General features: G+C 43.9%; 1 protein-coding gene across 8 annotated transcripts in view; it reads left to right on the top strand.

The window, feature by feature from the left end:
• Positions 1 to 20,700, top strand: part of LOC128741795 (GATA zinc finger domain-containing protein 10-like) — a 38,638-nt gene extending 17,938 nt beyond the window's left edge. For all 8 annotated transcript variants that reach the window (XM_053837846.1, XM_053837845.1, XM_053837844.1 and 5 more), the window contains exons 3-7: positions 6,293 to 6,544; positions 6,610 to 7,213; positions 7,341 to 7,456; positions 7,600 to 7,781; positions 19,193 to 20,700. In XM_053837846.1, the coding sequence (XP_053693821.1) occupies positions 6,293 to 6,544; positions 6,610 to 7,213; positions 7,341 to 7,456; positions 7,600 to 7,781; positions 19,193 to 19,342 (1,304 nt within the window). In that variant the 3' untranslated portion in view covers positions 19,343 to 20,700. The remainder of the gene's footprint in view (positions 1 to 6,292; positions 6,545 to 6,609; positions 7,214 to 7,340; positions 7,457 to 7,599; positions 7,782 to 19,192) is intronic.
• The last annotated feature ends 1,440 nt before the right edge of the window (positions 20,701 to 22,140 follow it).

Here is a 22,140-nt window from a genome sequence, read left to right as displayed (position 1 = left end):
TCTATCTGTTATATCGCCTTTGAGATGCCCATCAAAGAACTGCTTCCACCTGTCAACCACCTCGCGCTTGTTTGAGATCCTCAGGATCGTGATTAGCTCCTTCCGCGCTCTGTTAAATCTTCTTAAATTGTTTATCACATGCTAGCATTCCCCGTCAAACCAGTCATTTCATGCTCGGGGTTTCTTATAGATACCGCGGTTGCCAGTCGTATTCTGCTCCATTCGTGTTCGAGAGTCGAAGCAGTTAGCTCCACAGAGTAAAGTAGAGGTTCCTCCAGTAGTTCTTAGAAACTCGCAGGTTGTCTAAACGCCGAATATGTAACCGAGAAGGGCTTTGTCGTGAAAACTGGCCATTGAATATGAGAATGGTGGATTTGGTTCAATGCTCATTGGTCAGTTGGTATCCTGGAGGCTTTGTGGATATCTTTGCGAGGCAAGAACTTACTTCTGATCGCCAGGCCTGAGAAAGCTGCAAAGTTGATGCATCGCTGCCCGTCATCGTTCGTCTGATCCGGGAGCTCGGAGTATTTCACGTTTCCTTTTATGAGATCAAAGATAAATAGCCGCTGCTGTTTGTCTTGCCAAGCTGAGAGTATCTCCAGGTTTTTTTTTGTCGGAAGATTTGACCACTGCGTATCTCCAGGTTAACCAACTGACAACGATCTGGATAAAGTTTCGATGATGAAAGTAGTTCTAATAAGTCGTTGATATAGATGGTAAAGATGAGAGGACCACACATACTACCTTGGGGTCTCCCAGACGAAATGCAGAATATTCTGGAGTGTACGGAATTCACTTTAACGAAGGCTCTGCGGTCAGACAAGTATGAGCCTAGGCATTCAGTGAAGAACCATGATGGAAATCCCATCTGATTCAATTTGTCTATGACAAGATTATGTGGGACAGTATCAAAGACTTTGGCAAAATCAAAATGAATCGAGTCCACTTGTCACTTCAGTTGAATCTCACGCAATATCGATGTCCCATAGCACATTAGATTCGATGTTGTAGAGCGATGGTTCGTAAAGCCGTGCTGACTGTTCGAGATTATCGGTACCACTGCTGTTGCGGCCGAAAAGAAAGGCAATTTATTTGACAGGCAGTCTCCCCCGGGTGTAGTTCGGATTTCTCCGGGTCTTCACGTCTTCCTTTCACCTCGAGCAACGCCAGTCTGGACACTGGTCGCACCGCGATCTTACTCGCGATTTTAACAAGAGTTTGTCTATTCCGTCCATCCTGCGAATTCTGAATCATGTGAGTGACTTGACCTCGTTTCCTGCCGTTCCAGTAACTCGGTAATCATCCGCAAGTTTCCCTGCTTAAGCGCTCGTGGGTTATCAAACCATGATTGCTTTGATTCCAACGGCGAGTACATCGGTGTCCTCGATTTTCTGATTTCTTCAGCCTCCACGACCAATAATGTCTGCAATCCGTCATTAAACTTCTCTTCACAGTGCTCTTTACCTATGGCTGCCTTCACTGACTGTATTGGCTGTTCCCATGCTCCATTGATAAATGGTTCGGTCAGTTCCTGGTCTATCTGGTGGTTCCTCGATGCACGTGAGTTCTCATTCCAGGTGCATTTACACACGTGAAAGTTGTATGATTCACGTCGGTCGTTTTCCTCTGATCCATACACACACCAGTCTAGCCTAGTTTCCACTGCTACTAGACCGGTTCCATTACCTTCTTTAACTTGTAACGGTAGCGCTAAACGTAAGTTGTCGATGGCCATCAGTATTCGCGATTTAACGTTCTGATAGCTTTGAATAGGTATACCCCGTAGATGGGCGTATTGCTTCGCTGCTTCTTGCGCGTGAAAGCTTTGACTGGGAAGACTGAGATTTTTCACTGTTCTGGCATCAACCAGCTTGTATTGTTTCTCGTGCCCCATTCCGCTAACCTCTAGCGAAATGCACTGAGATCCGTTTTCCATGCGTGTTGCATTACCTGTCCACCTGAGGCAGAGAGGCTGAGAGTTACCGTTTACGCCTAGTGATGCTGCCAATTCACTTTCCGCTAGCGTCAGGTCTGAGCCTTCATCGAGGAAGGCGAACGTGTTAATCGAGTGATGGGTCCCATGGAGGGTCACCGGAATAATACGAAACAGCGTTGTCGAGCTTACCAGTCGATGAGTATGAATATTCGCGATCTGTGTCGATGGTGGCCCTGCCGGAGAATGTAGGAGTGTATGATGGCGAAACCGGCAACTTGCAATGTCGCACAGATTCCGCTTCCGACAAGCCCTGCGGCCGTGATCAAATAAGCAATTTTAGCAAAGTCCCTGTGCCCGAGCACTTCTCCAACGATTGTCCACGGTCAGGGTTTTGAAACTAACGCAATCCTGTACTGGATGCCCAAGCTTACTGCAGTACTCACAATTTCGCTGTTCCGGCCAACGTTTCGGTTCTGCTGTAATATCTCTACTCAGAGCACCCAAGTAACAATTTGGGTTTTATTATACTCTTATGATGGTATTTAAGACCAAAATTGGTCTTGAAGACCACCATAGGAGTACAATAAAACTCACACCCACGCCCTTCCTCTACTCTATAGGAATTAACAAAGCCTCTACCTTTTGGATAGTCAGGGGCGCTGTTCTGCCTGCGCTCCAAAGTTCACCACGCTAGATGCGTCCCGCACCACTGACGCCATGTAATCACCAAATGTTTTTTCTTGTATGCCAGAAGGGCATTGGGTTAAAAGGCCACTGCGACAGTCTTAATGATCGTCTTTTGTGGCAGGCCCCGATCGCTGTACACAGTTTACGGATCGCTCATGCCCATTGATGGAGTTGAGCGGAATAGTTGTAATCCTGTGCCCCAATTCGGTACTACATGGTTTATAAAGCCAATAGCCGTTTTGGGTTTTAGGCTCCATACCTGATATGGAGTAAGAAGGAAACTTCCTAAGAAGTTGTGCCTTGATAATGCAAGAGCTCCGCAATAGCAGAGCAGATGCGTTGAATTTTCAGGTTCACAGTTGCATCCGGCCCACAACATTTTTTGATCCGCGGGTAACTTGCCGATCAGTTCTTGCAGAAGTGAAGGGTTTGACAAGTGAGCGTATTCATTCGCTGCTACTATGTGGTCGCATAAGGCTTGCACCGCCATACCGTAATTGATCAGTCCTTCTAGCCGATCTGATATTGGAGCTGGCATTTCGCGCACTTTGCGAAGTAAGGCATTGATAAGTAATTCCGGACGCCTGTACCGCATGCGTAATGTTTCAAGCATTTGAGGGACTGCTGCTGGTAAAACTAATCTATTGCGTACCGCTTCAAATGCTGGACCCGATAAGCACCGCTGCAACCGTAGCATATTTTCACCATTCGAAAAACCACACGCTTCCGTTGTATAGTTGAAGTACGAGATAAGTATTGGCCAGTCAGCCGAGTCACCGCTGAATCGCGGTAGATCTCTAGCCAGGGACTGCCTTGCAGTTAGTTGTTGTTGCGTAGGGAGGCCTGGATGCAATTGGAAATTCTCTTGGTTTCTGTTTACATTAGGCGACAGACGACGGAGCTGAGACACTTCATTAAACTCAAATGTGTGCGCGGGGTTATTTTGCGTTTGTTCAATGATCGCGTTTTGTTGAGTTCGAGCGTTCAATAAATTTGGGTTATTCGTTTCACCCGGGCGTACGTATTGGTGTTGCGACTGCTCGCAATTGCTCACGGACAGAATTATAAATGGTCGTGGGACAATAATCTGGCGTATGTTTCTTCGATGCTTCCATACAATTCGAGGCATGGCGCTTACCTGACGGTTCCGATTGAGTTTGACACCTATAACCAGGTTGAATCAACTCACTTACCGACGTCAAGCCGGCTTCTCGTCTTACCGGATTCCTAATGCTGGCGGATTACACTCGAGCGGGTACCGATTTTCGGTCCGGCTTGCATTGGGAATGGCACCGGTAGTCTTCTTTTGGATCAGTTGGCTAGCTTCTGGCACGTGTGTATCCTCTAGACGGGGTATACCGGTAGCTTCCGGTCGTCGAATCGATCCATTCGTACTAGCACCGGATTGAACGTTTCCAAAAGCTTGCGGCAATATTCCAGTTGCGTCTGCAATGCTGATAGCTGGTCCTCCGTTGGTTGCACCTGCGCTTCACAGTGCTCTACTCGACTCTTGAGCTCAAGAAGGGGTCCCTGGGGATTTTCCGCACTCCGCTGGGGCCTAAAAGCGGATCGTTCGAGCACTGCTATAGGAATCGATACCATCGGCGATATAGTTAGTCCAGATATGTTTGCTCAAGGTGCTGAGCGTCGATCTGTTGTTGCAGTGTGGGTCACTAATTGAGGAGTCGGAAGATTGGAGGCTGACCGGAAGCTGGAGATTTATCCACATCATGCGCTATAGCACCGCTATGACGAACGCGCGTTTCACTTTCTTCCATTGCACTATCTATTAGTTGCTGCTGCTCTTCGTGATGGCGTTGTCGCAGCTCTCGTTCAATACTATCTCGCTCCAATCGCTGCCGCTGGACAAGTTGACCCAAACTAGTGGACAATGCTGATGGCGAACTAGATGCACCGCGTTCGCTCTGCGCGGGTGCCTCACCACAATCGTTATTCTGTCCGTCGGCACAATTAGCACAGGTCCACGGTCGATCTGCCACGGTGTCATTAACTGCAGCGCATGTAAAATGTTGCCAACTATCGCAACGGTCACATTGGACCATGTCTTCCACATCGTCCGGACGTTGGCATAGCCTGCAGTTATACTTCTTTGCCGATCCTGTTCCAGATGCCGCCATCGTTGGAATTGAAACATTTCAAGAATGTTGCAGCCGAAAGGAAAAGTAATTTATTTGACAGCAAATTGTGCAATAGGCTTCAAATCTGTAAACATTAATTATATTACATTTTATGTCATCGCTCGTATTAATTGCTTAATGTTTCGTGTCCTTTATGCCTGTCGGGCTGCTCTAGCACGTTGCTGCGTGCTGCACGTGGTTCACTGTATTCTAGGGTAAGTATGAATTTTGGAATAGGTAAGTGTAAGAACTAGTCTAGCTTTAATGTTAAGTTTTACCTGGATAAGTTACTAGTTTTAAGTATAATCTAATCTGGTTTAGTTTCACTTTAGCTTTTAACTAGTTTTAATTAGTTTTAATCCACTTTAATTTAATTTAAGTATTACATGTAGAGTAAGTTTGAGCGTCTGCTCTCGATCACGACTGCACGGAAAAGAAATGATCAGCAGCCGGTTCACCATACGCTTTTACTCTCTCGCCGCTCCGATTTGCGTGTCATCTTGACGCTCCGCTTTGACACTTCGCTACGAATCGCCGCTTGGGCTTCCCTTGGTGTTAGCTCGGGTGACCAGGTGACCAGGTTGTCCCTGCGGTGACAACTGCTCTCTACTAAATTCTGTGGATCAGTTTTTCAAATACTAAGACATCAAAGGATGGATATGGCCCGATAGTTGGCAACGAGTTTATGACATCCCGACTTGTGAATTGGAACCATGGATACCATTTTCCATGCAGCTGGGAATACCCTTTCCGGTCCAAAGCGGCGACCACTCTGGGGGCTAGTTTATACAGGTCTACAAGTGCGCGAGTCGCCGATGTTACGCATTATCCAGACGTTCACCAACATCAAAACTTCTTTTTAATTTTTTTTACTTTTAAAAAGCTAAGAGTTTTTAACTAAGATGTCAAAAATTTAGAAACCTATAATTTTTTGTTTACGAGATACAGGGTTTTAAAGAAAAGAAAATGACATTATTCTGATAGGAATAAATTCAATCGGTATGCAGAATAGAAGCAATAATTTTCAAGATGTTTCAATACTTATGTCTTATGTCAATACTTAGGTAGTTTGTCATTAGGACTATTTTAATTCGAAATCACCCTAAGATTATTATAATGTTGCTTCGTACTTGTATCATATACAACTTCATTCAACATCATAGAACACCTTTCATTAATTTTATAAGCTTGAGCGTTTTCAGAAAAAATACACAAAAAATGAACTTCAATTTGCCACACTGATGAAGGTTACAAGTCTTAACCGAAATATGAATATCTTTAGCAGTCATATACAAAATAGTATAATTAAAAGGAATTTTTGCTATTTTTTTGTTTAAAAAAAGTAGTTTCGTTTTAAAAAAAGTGTTAGGAAAAACTCCATTTGTTTCTACTATAACTTTCAAAATTCACAATATATATTTATACCCCACGACCGGAAAACCCATTGCCTGTTAGGAACAACTTTGAAGTGATACGATAATTCAAAGCCTAAAAGCTAAAACCATCAATTTGTTTTTTGCTTTTCCTGCAGGGCCAGAGGACGTGTTGCTTTTCAACAGTACCAATGGTCTCTACCAGCAATCGGTGACGCTAACCGCCCGGATGTATCCGATTGAGGCCACGGCGGCGAAGTCAATCTGGGGCTTACCGACGCTGATCTGGGCTGTCCTAATTGGAACCATTGTGATACTGATCGTAATCCTAGCGACACTTTTCTTCTGCTGTTGGCTTCAGCCGCGGACGCGCAAACTGCTCGGATCCAACTACTATACCGGAAGCGGTGGTAAGTTACAATCCAGTTTAAAAATAGGTATTGCTTAAATAATAAAGAAAACATTGTTTTTTCAGTTTCTCACAATTCAGTTGTGCCGAAATCGCAAACCAGTGACTCGAACCAGCTAGTAATGCCCTTGTCCATCGGGATATGTCCACCACAGTACAGTGCACCTCCTCCCCCGACCAGCAGTAATAGCGGAACCAATCATACGAATTCACAAAGTTGCCAAACCTCATCCTGTGCGATTCCATGCCATACAACCGGCGGCGTTAAGAATAGCTCCAACTCAGCGGCAGCCGGGCATCACAGTAAATACAGCAGCTCGCCTCAGTACGCTCATCAGTATCATCAACAGCAACAGTTTCAACATCATCATCAATGCATTCATCATCAGCAGCAACAGCAACAGCAGCAGCAACAACAACAACATCAACAGCAACAGTATCATGCGCATTATGCACAACTGCAACATCAGCAGTGTAACCAATATCCGCAACCTCAACAACAAACCTATCAGCAGTATTACAATCAGCAACAACAACAGCATCAACAGCAGCAACAACAACAACAGCAGCAACAGCAAATGCAACATCAGCATTCACAAATGACTCAGTACATGCATCCTGCTCAACAACAGGCCCTTCAACAGCAACAGCAGCAGCAGCAACAACAAAGGTATAAAAAAATAACCTCCTTGCCACACGTTAGGATGCACAGCCATAATTATTAGTGGCTGTTTATGACATAAAATTTATTGTCGGAATTATTCATGCGTCCCGTCGTTGCTATTTAACATTTTCAGAGAGCATCAAATTCAGCAGCAGCATCACTACCACCAACAGCATCATCACCAGCAGAACCAATTGGTGCATCACAAATCCATGTGGGCCATTAATCCACTGTACGCTTCCAGCGGGGGTAGGTATCTTCCGGAATGTCGTGCAGCAGTTACACAATAATTAGTCATGAATAATAATGCGATCCGCCGATTTTTTTTCTGCTGGGAGTTTTATTCTCGCGTCATTAATGATTTTGTGCATTTTTTTTTCGTTCTATATTAGTGATTAACGATGGCGGTTCCGGTGCCGGAAGAAGTGGCGCTGGTGGTACGGGAGGACATCGCGACAATGATGACGATGCGGTCGGAAGTACCTCCTACCGGACCCGATCGTTGCCTTCCTGGGGCAAAAACAAACAGCGGCCGCTATCTAATGCTGACGACCTGGAGGAACTGTATGCAAAGGTGAGCTTGCCAATTTTTATTCACATTCTGACTAGATTGAAAAATTATCCGCTGCACCGGCTGCACCACAGCGCAATTGAATTTAAACTACTTTAAATGGTGGTGACAAGCTCATTCCAAACTGGTCTCTACTGTCTAACAGCTTAGATGTTTTACGAAGTCAGGCATTCATGATGGCCCAAAACATCTTAATCAAGGTTAGTCAAGAGTCACCTTGATCTCAACTAGGTGATGATGCGGAGAGTTTTTTGGGTTGCCGTCTTTTGGTATAAAAACAACATTGTTATCTCTGAACCTGTGAATACTGTCTCGACTCTGTAAGACCACATGAAGTGCAGCTGGCGCTTCTGGAGGCACTCCCCTCGGTAGATTTGGCCAAATATGGCACCTTGCACGTTGTCGTGATGTACGACTGCCTCATTCTGTCGCACCCATAGATGGCTTACCAAACCAAGAACTTATTGGTGAATTTATTCACCTTCTTCTTCCTTTCCTTCTCAGAAACGGCCCACCGTGATGCTGCAACGTTAACTACTTTAACGTTAACGCGGATTCTGGTTACCGTGTTTTGTTTGTTGTTCCAGTTCAAGACCTAGAGGCCGGCACGGTTCGTCGTTTTTTGGACAAACCAGATGGAAATAGACGCCTTCTTCGCTGGGCTGGGCCATCGCTGGGTAGTTTGGGTTTGCTTGAACGATGTGAGACACCGTCCAATGATGGATTTCCAGATGTTTGCTGATCCATTTGATCTATCCGACCCAGTCGAATTTTCCACGACGGCGCACATGATTTTTTGGCGGATCTGCTCTTGCTCAGACCCTCAGACGTCATACCGCCAACCACCAGATTGTGAAGAATTTCTGCCAACGTAAGCATTACACTCTTAAATTTTATCAATTTTTTCCCACATGCTAAAAAGTTACAAACTAATCAATGAGTGTAAATTTTTTCGAGTATCGTCTTTACACTGGGATTCTAATTTGTTACTCTCTCCGGATTCAGCATGGACAGTGATTTTTCGTTGGAGACCATTGCTCTGGAAAGTGCAAATTAAATGAAATGAAATTTGAAAATGTGTCTTCCTCCTTTGTTCGGTACTTTTACCATTGCCTCCATTATTTTGAACTATCGTTCTGTTTTCTTTACGCTTAGAGGTTAGCTATTACTTATTGAGAAAGTGATAGGCTGGAAGCTGGAGCGAGACAAGTGCCAATCAAGGATGACTTAATTTATAAATCTAGTTACCCTGACCGGTGACGCAAATCAGATCTTTCTAGACTCTAATAGGTGCTTTTTGAGATACTGTAGTCTGCATCCTATTAGTGCTCCGCAACTGTAGAGCAATTGTTCCGCAGTTTCGCTCTCGGCCTTACAAATGCGACAAATATCCTTTTGTACGAAACCAACATTTCTAAGATGATATTTGCTCGGACAATGTCCTGTAACGAAATCGGTAAACGTGCTGAGGTCTGTCTTATTGAGACTCAGCAACTTTTAAGTAACTTTAATACTCGACGTTAAAAATTGGTTAAGCGATTGTACGGCCTCCAATAGGTTATGACTTTTCGGGTTTCCTATTGTTTCAGCTCATTCTTCAGTACACAGTCAGAGGTTCCGCAGAATGGATCTGGACCAGTGAATAAAGAGTTAGAGACAAATATGGCTAATTCATATACCGCAATGACCAGGAACCCACTGCAAATTTACCAAGTTGATCTGACTTAGTTGCCGTAAGAGGAAAATGCAATTTCAGACATTTTTTGATGGACACTTCAAGGCTTTAAGTGCCGTTTGGCTGTCAGAGTAAATGCAGATATAAGCATATCCGTATTTCCTTTCAAAACAGACATTTACTTACTTACTTACTTAGGTGGCTTGCCGTCCTAAGACAAAGCCTGTTGAACAAAATTTCTCCATGTAACTCCGTTGAGGGCTACCGCTCTCCAATTCCTCGGACACCGAGTACTCTCCGCCAGATCTCGCTCCACCTGGTCTAACCATCTTGCTCGCTGCGCTCCTGGTCGTCTTGTTCCTACCGGGTTTGAGGCGAACACCATCTTTGCAGGGTAGTTGTCCGGCATTCTTGCAACATGTCCTGCCCATCGTATCCGTCCAGGATACTGGGTTCGCCGTAGAGCTGTGCGAGTTCATGGTTCATCCTCCGCCTCCATACTCCGTTCGCCTGTACGCCGCCGAAGCGAAGATTGTTCTTAGCACTCGTCGTTCGAAAACTCCGAGCACTCGCAGGTCCTCCTCGAGCATTGTCCATGTTTCATGCCCGTAGAGAACAACCGGTCTAATAAGCGTCTTGTACAGGGTGCACTTTGTACGGGGACTTAGTCTGCTCGACCGCAATTGCTTGTGAAGCCCATAGTAAGCACGGCTGGTATCATTGTCCGCCGTTACCAGTGAGCCAAGGTAGACAAATTCATCGACTACCTCAAACTCATCGCCGTCGATCAATATACTACTGCCCAAGCGGTGTCGTTCGGCCTCGGTTCCGCTGGCCAGCATGTACTTTGTTTTAGACGTATTTACCTTTAACCCAATCTTTTCTGCTTCGCGCTTTAGTCTGGTGTACTGTTCAGCCACCGCCACAGATGTTCTGCCGATAATATCCATGTCATCGGCAAAGCAGACGAATTGACTAGATTTGTTGAATATCGTGCTCCGCTTGGTTCGTAACACCTTGCAGCGCTATGTTGAACAGCAGGCATGAAAGACCATCACCTTGACGAAGCCCTCAGTGTAATGCGAATGAACTTGACAATCCACCCGAAATCCGAGCACAGCACTATGTACCATCGATCGTAGATTTAATCAGTTTGATGAGCTCCTGGCGAAGCTGTTCTCGTCCATGATTTTCCATAGCTCTTTCCGGTCGATGGTATCATATGCGGCTTTGAAGTCAACGAATAAATGATGCGTGAGAACTCTGTTTTCACGACCCTTTTTGGAGGATTTGCCGCAGTGTAAATATTTGATCCGTTGTGGACCGACCTTCGACGAAGCCGGCTTGATAAGTTTCCACAAACCTATTCGCAATTGGTGATAGTCGGCAGAAAATGATTTGGGACAGTACTTTATAGGCGGCATTGAGAACGGTGATCGCTCGATAGTTCTCACAGTCCAACTTGTCACCCTTTTTATAGATCGGGCAGATAACCCCATCTTTCCACTCCTCCGGTAGCTGTTCCGTATCGCAAATTCTAACAATTAGTCAGTGCAGACAAACGGCCAGCTTTTCTGGTTCCATTTTAATAAGCTCCGCTCCGATGCCATCTTTTCCAGCTGACTTGTTGTTCTTTAGCTGCATGATGGCCTCCTTAACTTCGCCTATCGTTGGGGCTAGCACCTCTTCCCCGTTTGTTGCACCATCGAAATCGCTTTCCCCGCCGCCATGGTTCTCCGCCTGGTGTTCGTCGCAGTGCTGCTTCCGCCTATCGGTCACCTCACGATCGTCCGTCAGAATACTGCCAGTCCTATCCCGACACATTTCGGCTCGCGGCACAAAGCCTTTGCGGGATCCGTTCAGTTTCTGGTAGAGCTTTAGCGTTTCCTGAGAACGATGCGGCCGTTCCAACTCTGTATATTCCTGCTCTTCCAGGTAGCGCTTTTTCTCCCGAAAGATTTGGTTTCGCTTCATCAGTGAAAATATATGAATAAGCATTTGATTTTGGAAATTCCTGAGCCGATTTGACTGCAACAACTACCAAACGAAAGTTTTTATGGCCTACAAGAACACTATTGAAGAAAATTTGGAGCGGATAGACGGTCCCGAAGCTATAGTCGGAACAAGTTCCGGAATATCTGGAGCTTGACCCACCTTGAATCACAATAATTCCATTATACGACACCTCTAAGTACTCGAATGTACAAAACTAGACCATTGGTAGTTGTATAAAGTGTTCAAGACGTCATTGACCATATCTAACCACATATCCGGAAATGCTCCGGATACCCCTACGGGGATCAGTTTCTGAATAGAACTAAAATACAACATGTGACATGTCTAAGTACTCGAAAGTGCAAAACTAGCTCAGAATAGTTCATTTGTCGTCATATAGTATGTCCAGCATCACATTGGTCACACTCGGACACGTTCTGGGAGTGTTCCTGACACAGAAAAGAGACTGAAGTTTTTCCACAGAATGGATGGAATGGACAGAAAAGCGACCAGTTTCTGAGTTGAACAAAACCCCTTATGCGACCCCACGATAACAAATTACATATAAAAGCAGAAAATGCTAGGAACTGGAAATTTATCTTCAGAGTTATCCTTACTCCCGTAAAATTTCAAATAGTTCAGTACAGACATTTGAAACAGTTGAATGAAACGTGCACGTGAATTATCAAAACAACAACGACACGTGGTCTTGAAAATACTCCACCGGCAGTTACCGGCTCACCGGCAACGCAAGGATCAAGGCATGCTGTGAGTGTGACAGTTATGCGTTTATTCTTGCTTATTCAAGCACAAATAAACGCATATCAGTAACTTCGGTAGTTTTTATAAGTTTTGGAACAAATTGTAGGTCACTTGTGAACAAATTGCTTGTAAAAGTATTCTATAATGTACATTCAAGTAATATTATGATGATTTGGACGATTTGTTTCCAAAATTTGCTCAATATTAAAGAAAAAATGTAACGGTTTCAAATGCGTTTTTCGCCGCTGCAAGTTTTTGCATATGTGTCTTCCATTTATGGGCAGTGAACGTGACGGTTCATTCACCGTGTATGATGTCATAGTCATTCTAGGTTCCGTCCAATCATTGTGGATTTCCGCAGCTGGATCAGTAGGTAGGATATTCATTAATACTCAAGTGACCGGTTCTATCCCCATCAAGTGTTTTACTTACTTAATCAGCTCCAGGCCGTGGTTTCCTCTGCTGTACGAAGAAGTCGTCTCCATTCTACTCGGTCCATTGCCGCAATTCGCCAGCCACGTAGTCTACGTAGTGTCCGCAGGTCGCCTTCCACTTGATTGATCCATCTTGCTCGCTGCGCGCCCCGCCGTCTCGTTCCAGTCGGATCGTTATTGAGAACTTTTTTAACCGGGCAGTCGTCCGACATCCTCACGACATGCCCAGCCCATCGCAGGCGACCGATTTTTGCGGTGTGAGCGATGGGTGGTTCCCTAAGCAGCTGATGCAATTCATGGTTTATTCGCCTCCTTCACGTTCCGTCTTCCATCTGCACTCCGCCGTAGATGGTGCGCAACATCTTCCGTTCGAAAACACTAAGGGCGCGTTGGTCATCCACGAGCATAGTCCATGTCTCATGGCCGTAAAGGACTACCGGTCTAATCAGCGTCTTGTAGATTGTTAACTTCGTGCGGTGGCGAATTTTGTTCGATCGCAGCGTCCTACGGAGTCCAAAGTAGGCACGATTTCCTGCCATAATGCGTCTTTGTATTTCTCTGCTGGTGTCGTTGTCTGCAGTAACCAGTGAGCCCAGATACACGAACTCTTCTACCACCTCGATTTCATCACCGTCTAAATGAATCCGGGGAGGGAGGTCAGCATTCACTTCTTTAGAACCTCTTCCTTTCATGTATTTTGTTTTCGATACATTAATGACAAGTCCTATCCGTTTGGCTTCAGCTTTCAGTCCGATGTACGTTTCCGCCATCTTCTCAAAGGTACGTGTAATGATGTCATCGTCGTCAGCGAAACCAAGAAGCTGGACGGACTTCGTGTATATCGTGCCACTCGTGTCTATACCCGCTCTTCTTATCACACCCTCCAAAGCGATGTTAAACAGCAAACATGAAAGCCCATCACCTTGCCGTAACCCTCTTCGAGATCCAAAGGGACTCGAGACTGCCCCTGATACTCGAACAACACACATTACTCGATCCATCGTCGCCTTGACCAATCGCGTTAGTTTATCCGGAAATCCGTAGTAGTGCATAATCTGCCATAGCTGATCTCGATCGATCGTGTCGTACGCCGATTTGAAGTCGATGAATAAATGATGCGTGGGCACGTTGTATTCGCGACATTTCTGCAACACTTGCCGAAGCGCGAAAATCTGGTCCGTGGTGGCACGGACACCCATGAATCCATGAGAGTACCTTGTAGGCGGCGTTCAACAGTGTGATTGCGCGGTAATTGCAACAATCCAACTTGTCGCCCTTTTTGTAGATCGGACACACGATGCCTTCCGTCCACTCCTCCGGTAGTAGTTCATCGTCCCAAATCTTGACAATGACCCAGTGCAGCGCTCTAGCCAGTGCGTCACCACCGTATTTCAGCAGCTCGCCGGGTAGCTGATCAGCCCTAGCCGCTTTATTGTTCTTCAGCCGACCGATCTCTTCTGCTACCTCCTGGAGGTCAGGGGCTGGTATTCTGTCGTCTTCTGTACGTGCTCCAAGATCTATCGCCATATCGTCACCTCCATGTTCAGCTACATCGCTGTTAAGGTGCTCGTCATAATACTGCTTCCACCTCTTGATCACCTCACGTTCGTTCGTGAGAAGATTACCGTCTGAGTCCCGGCACATATCGGCCTGCGGCACATAGCCTTTGCGCGAACGGTTTAACTTCTCGTAGAACCTCCGTTTATCGTTAGCACGGTACAGTTCTTCCATCGCCTCGCGATCCCGATCTTCTTGTTGGCGCTTTTTCCTCCGGAAGACCGAGTTTTGCCTGTTCCGTGCTTGTTTATATCGATCCACATTCGCCCTCGTACGGTGTTGCAGCATTCTCGCACGTGCTGCATTCTTCTCCTGCACTAATTGCTCGCATTCGCCGTCGAACCAATCGTTTCTTCGGTTCGGATTCATTGTACCTAGTGCCGCTAGAGCAGTGCTACCGATGGCGGTCTTAATGCCTTTCCAACCATCTTCAAGAGTTGCTGCGCTAAGTTGCTCTTCCGTTGGTAGCGCTGCTTCCAGCTGCCGCGCGTATTCCTGGGCAACTCCGGTGACTCGTAGCTGCTCGATGTTGGGTAGCGGCGTACGACTTCGACGCGTGTTATGCACCGTCGAGAGTTTTGAGCGCATGCAAACTGCAACTAGGAAATGATCCGAATCTATATTCGCACTGCGGTAGGTGCGAACGTTTATAACATCAGAGAAGAATTTACCGTCGATTAGAATATGGTCGATTTGGTTTTCTATTCGTTGGTCTGGTGATCTCCAGGTGGCTTTGTGGATATCTTTGCGGGGGAAGAAGGTACTTCGGACTACCATTCCGCGGGAAGCTGCAAAATTTACGCATCGTTGGCCGTTGTCGTTCGTTGCGGCATGCAGGCTGTTTGGCCCGATTACCGGTCTATATATAGCTTCCCGTTCTACCTGCGCGTTCATGTCACCGATGACGATTTTCACGTCCCGTCGCGGACAGCCATCATACACCTGCTCCAGCTGCGCGTAGAACGCCTCCTTCTCGTCATCGGGTCTCCCTTCGTGTGGGCAATGCACATTGATGATACTGAAGTTTTTGGAGCGTCTTAGTAGAATACGAAACCTAAAAATGAAAAATAAGAAAACTTATCCAATTTAATTCTACTATGTGTATTTTATTCAATGACAGATACGTATTTCGCCTACGACTTGCAGGCTTCCTCAGTGTCTGTTTTCGAACTTCGAGTTCTAAAACAGACACTGAGGAAGCCTGCAAGTCGTAGGCGAAATACGTATCTGTCATTGAATAAAATACACATAGTAGAATTAAATTGGATAAGTTTTCTTATTTTTTATTTTTAGATTGATGATACTGTAATTGAAGAAACGGCCCTTAATCCTCAACTTGCACATCCTTGCGTTGATCGGTTGCCAACCAATCACACGCTGGCGCATCTTTCCCAGTACTATAAAGCCGATTCCCAGCTCGTTGGTGGTACCACAGCTCTGGTAGAAAGTAGCCGCTCGATGCCCGCTTTTCCATACCTTCTGTCCTGTCCAGCAAAGTTCCTGCAGTGCTACGACTTCGAAGTTTCGGGGATGTAATTCATCATATATTATCCTATCGCAACCCGGGAAGCCGAGCGATTTGCAATTCCATGTCCCGAGTTTCCAATCGTAGTCCTTATTTCGTCGCGTGGGTCGACGCCGATTGTTCCGATCCCTATTTTTTTCTTCGTTGTTGGTAGCTTTTAGTTTTCCAGGGCGGCTTGTTGGGCCTGCCCCTAACCCCCTGTCTCGCCGGAGGACCATCGTGCACAGCACTGTTTAGAGTCCCTGCTGGCATAAGGACGAGTATAATAATCAGCCGCCCCCAACATGGAGAACAGACGCTGTTTGAGCCGCACCTCCTTGGTGAACAGACGCTCGTGTTTGACGAAGCATTTCCTCTACCGCCATGCTATGGTTACCGCGCCAGTATTCGCGTATCAAGTGTTTTCCTCTATCGTTTAACTGTTAGAGCACTTTTTTCAACCTCTAACTGAACATGTTGATTCAGCGATAGCAAGTAGAGGATAGGTTCTAGTACTTTTGAAGGTGTACTTTTCATTGCTCCAGTTATAGCCACGCATGTTAATCGTTGAAGTTTGTTCAACTTTTTAAGGTCACAAAATAGCCGTGCAGAAAAGCTCCTTCTATATCGAGAAACGCACCTAATGCTATTTCTTTCAATCTTGTTTGTCGGGGTTCATACGCCTCCCCCACTCTCCACTTTCAGGGGTTATTTACAGTTAGAATTTTTGAAAAATCGATTTTCTGTTTAAATCATGATCGCAGTGTATATATATTTAAGTATGCACACAGAAAATTTCATACCAATCCGGCAAATATTAACGAAGTTAAACGCATATTTGTAACCACGTGTCAGAGCGATTGCAGAAGCAACGCGAAACTTTTAACGCGTGTTTCTCAAAACCATGTTTTCAAAGTCGGTGAGCAAGATTTCTCGAAAACGGCTGTACCGAATCACTTCAAATTTTGAAGTGTTCTAAGGATAAATTTTACAGATTAATCGAAGGTTTTTCCTCACCGATTAATATTTCTTATTTTATGAACAATTTAAGAGCAAAATTTGCCCCAAAAATCGATTTTTTATGTTTAACAAGCCGCCATACAAAGTTTCAGTTTAATCAGTTAAAGGATTTTCTCTAGAAAAATTCCAGAAAAATCCACTTTTTTAAGCCAAAATGTTTGTACTCCCCCAAATATCATCCGCATTACCTTCCGCCGGAACACGGCAAAGGTGCGTATGTCCTCCGTAAGCAGCGTCACAGCTTCAAGTCCATAAAGAACTGCCGGTCTAATATAGGTTTTGACGTAGGACTACGTCTTACGGCAAGTTTTGAGATAGGGTGTCATTCCAAAAAATCGAAAAATGCGAGCGTCACGAAAAATGAAAGGTTTTGAACGCTAATAGCTCAGCGGTTTTCCAATCGATTTTCAATATTCTTACACCAATCGATTGGAAGATCTTCTAAGAATTGAACCAAATAAAGAAAAGTGTGGATTCTTGATGTTGAACTATTGAAAAATTGAAAATAATGAATCTATGTTTTACCAGAATTCTCGCTTCGTGATTGGTTGTTGGAAATGACGTCATCAAAGTAGAAACGCGTTTTCACGCTTCGGCTTATAATTCAGTCAATTTTCAATAGATTTCCAAAATATTTACATCAATTGATCGGAAAATCGATTGAAAATACAGAAAACTATTGATTTTCAATACGTGTCATTGAAAAATTGAATTATTTTCATATTTTTGCCTTCCCTCGTCAGTGCTTCCCTAGCACGGATGACAGAAATATATACGATATAACTATGGATTAAGCTTCCTTATGATTGTATTTAATTTACGCCCATAGAATACGATCGAAAATTGTTGAGCTTCAGCTGTTGCTGCTTCCCACGGAAGGCAACGAAGACATGCAAATTCACCAAGCGAGGTGTTGGAGCTGGAGCACTCGTTTCGCTACCGTGATGAAATATCTGGCTGCTGAAGTTCTGGAATTGGCAGGAAATATGCTGCACGCGACAACAAAACGACCAGAAGCATCCCACGTTACTTGCAACTGGCCACTTGGAGAGGTATTTCATCGTGATTCAGGACAACACACAAACGGCTTCGTTGATCGCATAGCTGCTGAAGCTTTCCGGTTGGTCCGTTGCAACAAGCCGTGCCTGGTTAGCGGTTATCGGTACTCCAATTTACCGAACAGAGAATTACGTTAAATGCGTTAGTGCAAGTTTATTGCAAGCAGGAGTTATGATAATCAAACAATCGGTTCTTTTAAGGGCCACACAACGATTGAAGAGTTTATTATATTTTCTTGCCCAGTTAATACCATAATAACACAGGCAACGAGGGAAAAGTTGAATTTTTCGCCATTGCGGACGGCCAACAAATGACGGAAATAAGTTTTCTGGTCACGGGCGACATTTTCTGCGACTTCCAAAACGTCTGCTGGTTCTAAATGGTTTATCAGTGGTCATTTGTAAGCCGCAGAAAAGTTGCGCAAAATTTTCAACTTTTTGAAAACTCGCGCGTCCCGTCTACCGATTACCAGAGGAAAAGCACTATTCAACGTAGAAACATATCATAAAAGTTTAGTTACTAACTTGGTTTCGTTTCAATAACATAGATTCAATCAATTCATGGATATAACTCCAAAACCGGTTGAGGATTGAATTTATACAATGTTTCTACTTTGATAAACGTTACGTATGTAGCTTGTAATGCATGAAGAATCGTATTATTACATACATATACATCCTACTATCGCTACAAAGAGACTTACGTGGTCCTACATCACCTACGCGGTCGTGACTTGTGCACAACCCCTCTGATTTAATCAGTTGCGTTATATCAATTATATCAAGAATTGTCTCTACATTTAAGTCGTGCCATAAACCACAAAACTTCCATTTATTCATGTTCTTCTTCAGCTGATTTAAGAAAACTAAACAATGTTTAGGTTTGTCTACTCGAACAGCAAACAATCATGGATGTTTCCATAGAAACTCCGTCAGGGTAAACCTGATGCAATGATTGTCAATGTGCTTGCTTTGTGGAAAGCTGGTTAGTGCTTATTCCGTAATGCCAAATCTGTTACTCTCTCGGAGGCACCGTGGACGATGGTTCTTCACAGGAGTCCTGGCTCTATGGCCCTATTGTGCTTTTGAAAATGACAATGAAATGAAATGATCTTTAAAAATTGGTGTTACCTTTAAGAATTTTGGATATTTCGTCTGTAATACATGCATGAATTATGTAACATAAAATTTTAGGCTCATTTCCCCATTGTTTTCTGCCTTACGTCGGTGATGGTTTACACAATCGAAATACGATACGCGTATCTGTCTGTAGTAAGAAACATAATATTTGGTGCAGCAAATGCAACATTTTTCCTCACTTGCCCGGTAAAATCTAAGATACTGAGGCAAATGTTGCTTTACTTCAAGCAATCTACAAGATTCTCATCAAAAACATTTTCTATTTTCAGGTGAATTTTAGCAAAAAGCGACGCAATCGAATGCGTAACGACGAAGCGGCCATCATCGCGCTCTGTCGGTCGCGTTCTCAAAACCTTTCCTCACTTCCGCTAGCTGATCAGGACGCTGTCGTAGTCTACGACGAGCGAACAGCGCTTTAGACGTAGACCCGTATAAGTGAGGGAACTTGCCAGCGAGCGGTTACAGTTTTCTGTTTGTAACCACCGAAAGCCCACTACGCGTAGTTCGATGGGAGCACCATTATGCCAATTTTCTATTATGTACATTCGCTGGCGAAACAATTTCCCTTACAAAATTACAGTTATTGACGCGTAAGGCGACGCATGTGGAAAGCCGAATTAGTGCAACGCGTTCGCATTTCACACTATCGAATTTGATATATAATATCACGCTAGAAAATTACTATTACTCTTCGTTATTGTTATTGACACATTTCACATGAAGCGTGACATTTCTCCCATCACAGAAAAAAATGGTAAACTAAACAATCTTCATTTTCACTACAATAGTAAAAATTCGTGAAAATTTTCGAGCATGATCGTTAGTCGTTGAACAATCCCTTTCCCGATGTAAAACAAAACCAAAAGTATCATCATAAAACCGAGAGAATGTAGATGTTGTTATTTACGAATTAAATTGAACCTATTTCGATTACTGTGTAAGAAAAAAACGTATGCAAAGACTGATAGATTTCCTCTGTGAAGATCGTAAAGCTACACTATCATTGTAAAACAAAACAAAAAAAATCGAAAGAAAACTAACTTTTCACATTTGAGCTACCCACATAGAGATGCAGCGGAGAACGTAACCGATAACCGACTTTTTACTATAATCTCAAGAGTAAAACTTTTTAATAAACCTGATACATCATTAAGATTGCCAACCAACCAAGAAGCGTTAGACCCTAGTGCTCTAAACAGGCAAGGAATAAAGGATATATCGCGAAAAAAACTCATCTATGTTCCTGCAATGGCGCATTTTGTAAACCTATCCTTTAGAGAGCATGACCATTCGTGAGTTTAGTGAGTTCCAAACCGACCATGCATGCATATTTCGAATAGGAGAATTCGCAATCAGCTTTTCTTCGGTTCCATCGCGACAGTTGAGTTGTAGGGATTTGAAATTGGAGCGTACATAATATATCTTCGAGTTTTAAACCGAATCTGAGCCTATCATCTACAAACTATATACATATTGATTGAATGGTGAAAACCTAAAAGAGCAAAAACACAGGAACCGAAATGAGAAGTCTACTGTATAGATCGTACACATTTGCCGGGCAAAAGCAACTTAAAGGAAAAGGTTTTATTCGTTGGAAAACTAGCTATGTTGAAAACCAGTTGTGAAACGAAATATGTATTTGATTAAAGCAGAATGTAGGGCTCAGAGCGCATTTTCGTAAACAAAAACAACTAGGAGAAATTAGATAATGAAGAGGGTAGCGTTGTTTGTACATGAATTCGGAGAAAAAAAAACTAGAGGAATAATGACTTAAATCCAGAGAATTGACCCGATTGTTACCCCGAAGTACTGAACTAAAATGTTCCGAACATTTTCCGCACTTTTATAGTGACTGTGTCTAGCCAGGAGTCGTTGCTATCGGTCTGATGGGAGACTCGGTCCTGATTTTCAGTCGCAAGTCTCTTTCGACCTGGTTGAGTCATCTCATTCGTTGGGCCCCACCACTGGTCCTATATAGTGTTTGCGGTTTTCACTGCACTATCATCCGGCATCCTTACGACAGGTCCGGCTCACTGTAACTTCCCGACTTTTACCAGTTGAGCATGAGTCAGCCGCCTTCGAAACCTCCGCTTTCTGCTTGTACTCACTTTTGCTTGCTCATATGTCACGCGCCCACCCTTAATAATAAACTATATGCACGAAGATAATTGGTGCCATAACCATGATGCCGATCTGTTCACTTTACTATCGGGACTTTAGTTTAGTCGATCGGATTGCTGTACCAGCACTCGGTGTGATACGTCTGGCTACCCACGCAGCCTTTTTGCAAGTAAAATCGAAGTCGCTTTTTATGTGTTTTTACGCGGTTTATTTGAGTATTGAAGAAATTTACGCGAAATTTGAGATGAGATTACGCAAAACATATTCCCTGTGTGAAAAGCCACTTGCGTATAAATTATTAGAAGTTGAGAACCTGAATTTCTTAAAATTATTTGAACCTGGAAAATTCAGTCGTGAATCTAAGTACGGTAAAGAACAAGTTTTAAGCAGTCTAAGCGGGTCACTGATTGTTTTACCTTATTACAAGCGATGGGTTGACTAAGTGGGGGATATCAGCATACCAATCTTCTTGCTATCTTTAGTTCTTCAAGGAAGACACTATTGTTGAGCTAAACTTTTGATTTTTCGCTTTAAAAGTTGGAGCGGTGGAACTAATTTTGAACACACCGAACCCATTTTTACCCGCAAGGTGCTATTTTAAGCAATCCTGAAATCTGAATTTTTTTACGTCCCGTTAAAAAATCCCTCGAACTTTTCCCCCTATTCGCGTTCCTATCCGCGACCTACTAATCGGCATCTGATGCGTAATCGGCATAGCGTATCGGCATAGATGCGTAAAATGCCATCTGTCTAAACTGTTTATCGGGGCATACACTCACCGCACCGTTCGGCAAACGGTATTCGTTGTCTCTTTTATTCTCTGGTGTTCTTATGGGAAACCGCGAGTTTGACGTCTCACTCGCTGTTCATAAGGATGGTGGGAGAACAAAAGAGGCAAACATAGAAGTGCACACGATCTAACTTTAGAACAGTGTTGTCAAAGCAAATAACATTGAAACACATCGTTGCTTCATTAAATCACTGAGAAAATCTTCGAAAATTATTGAAAAAGCTGTCTTTTGTGTTGTTTTTAATAAAGAAAAATTAATTATGAACATATATTTCTCTTGAAAGTATTGAACCACGTTTTCACCAT

The sequence above is a fragment of the Sabethes cyaneus genome, chromosome 3, assembly GCF_943734655.1.
Source record: "Sabethes cyaneus chromosome 3, idSabCyanKW18_F2, whole genome shotgun sequence".
Taxonomy (NCBI): domain Eukaryota; kingdom Metazoa; phylum Arthropoda; class Insecta; order Diptera; family Culicidae; genus Sabethes; species Sabethes cyaneus.
Note: the sequence above shows the minus strand (reverse complement) of the source record. Positions and strands in the feature narration are given on the sequence as shown.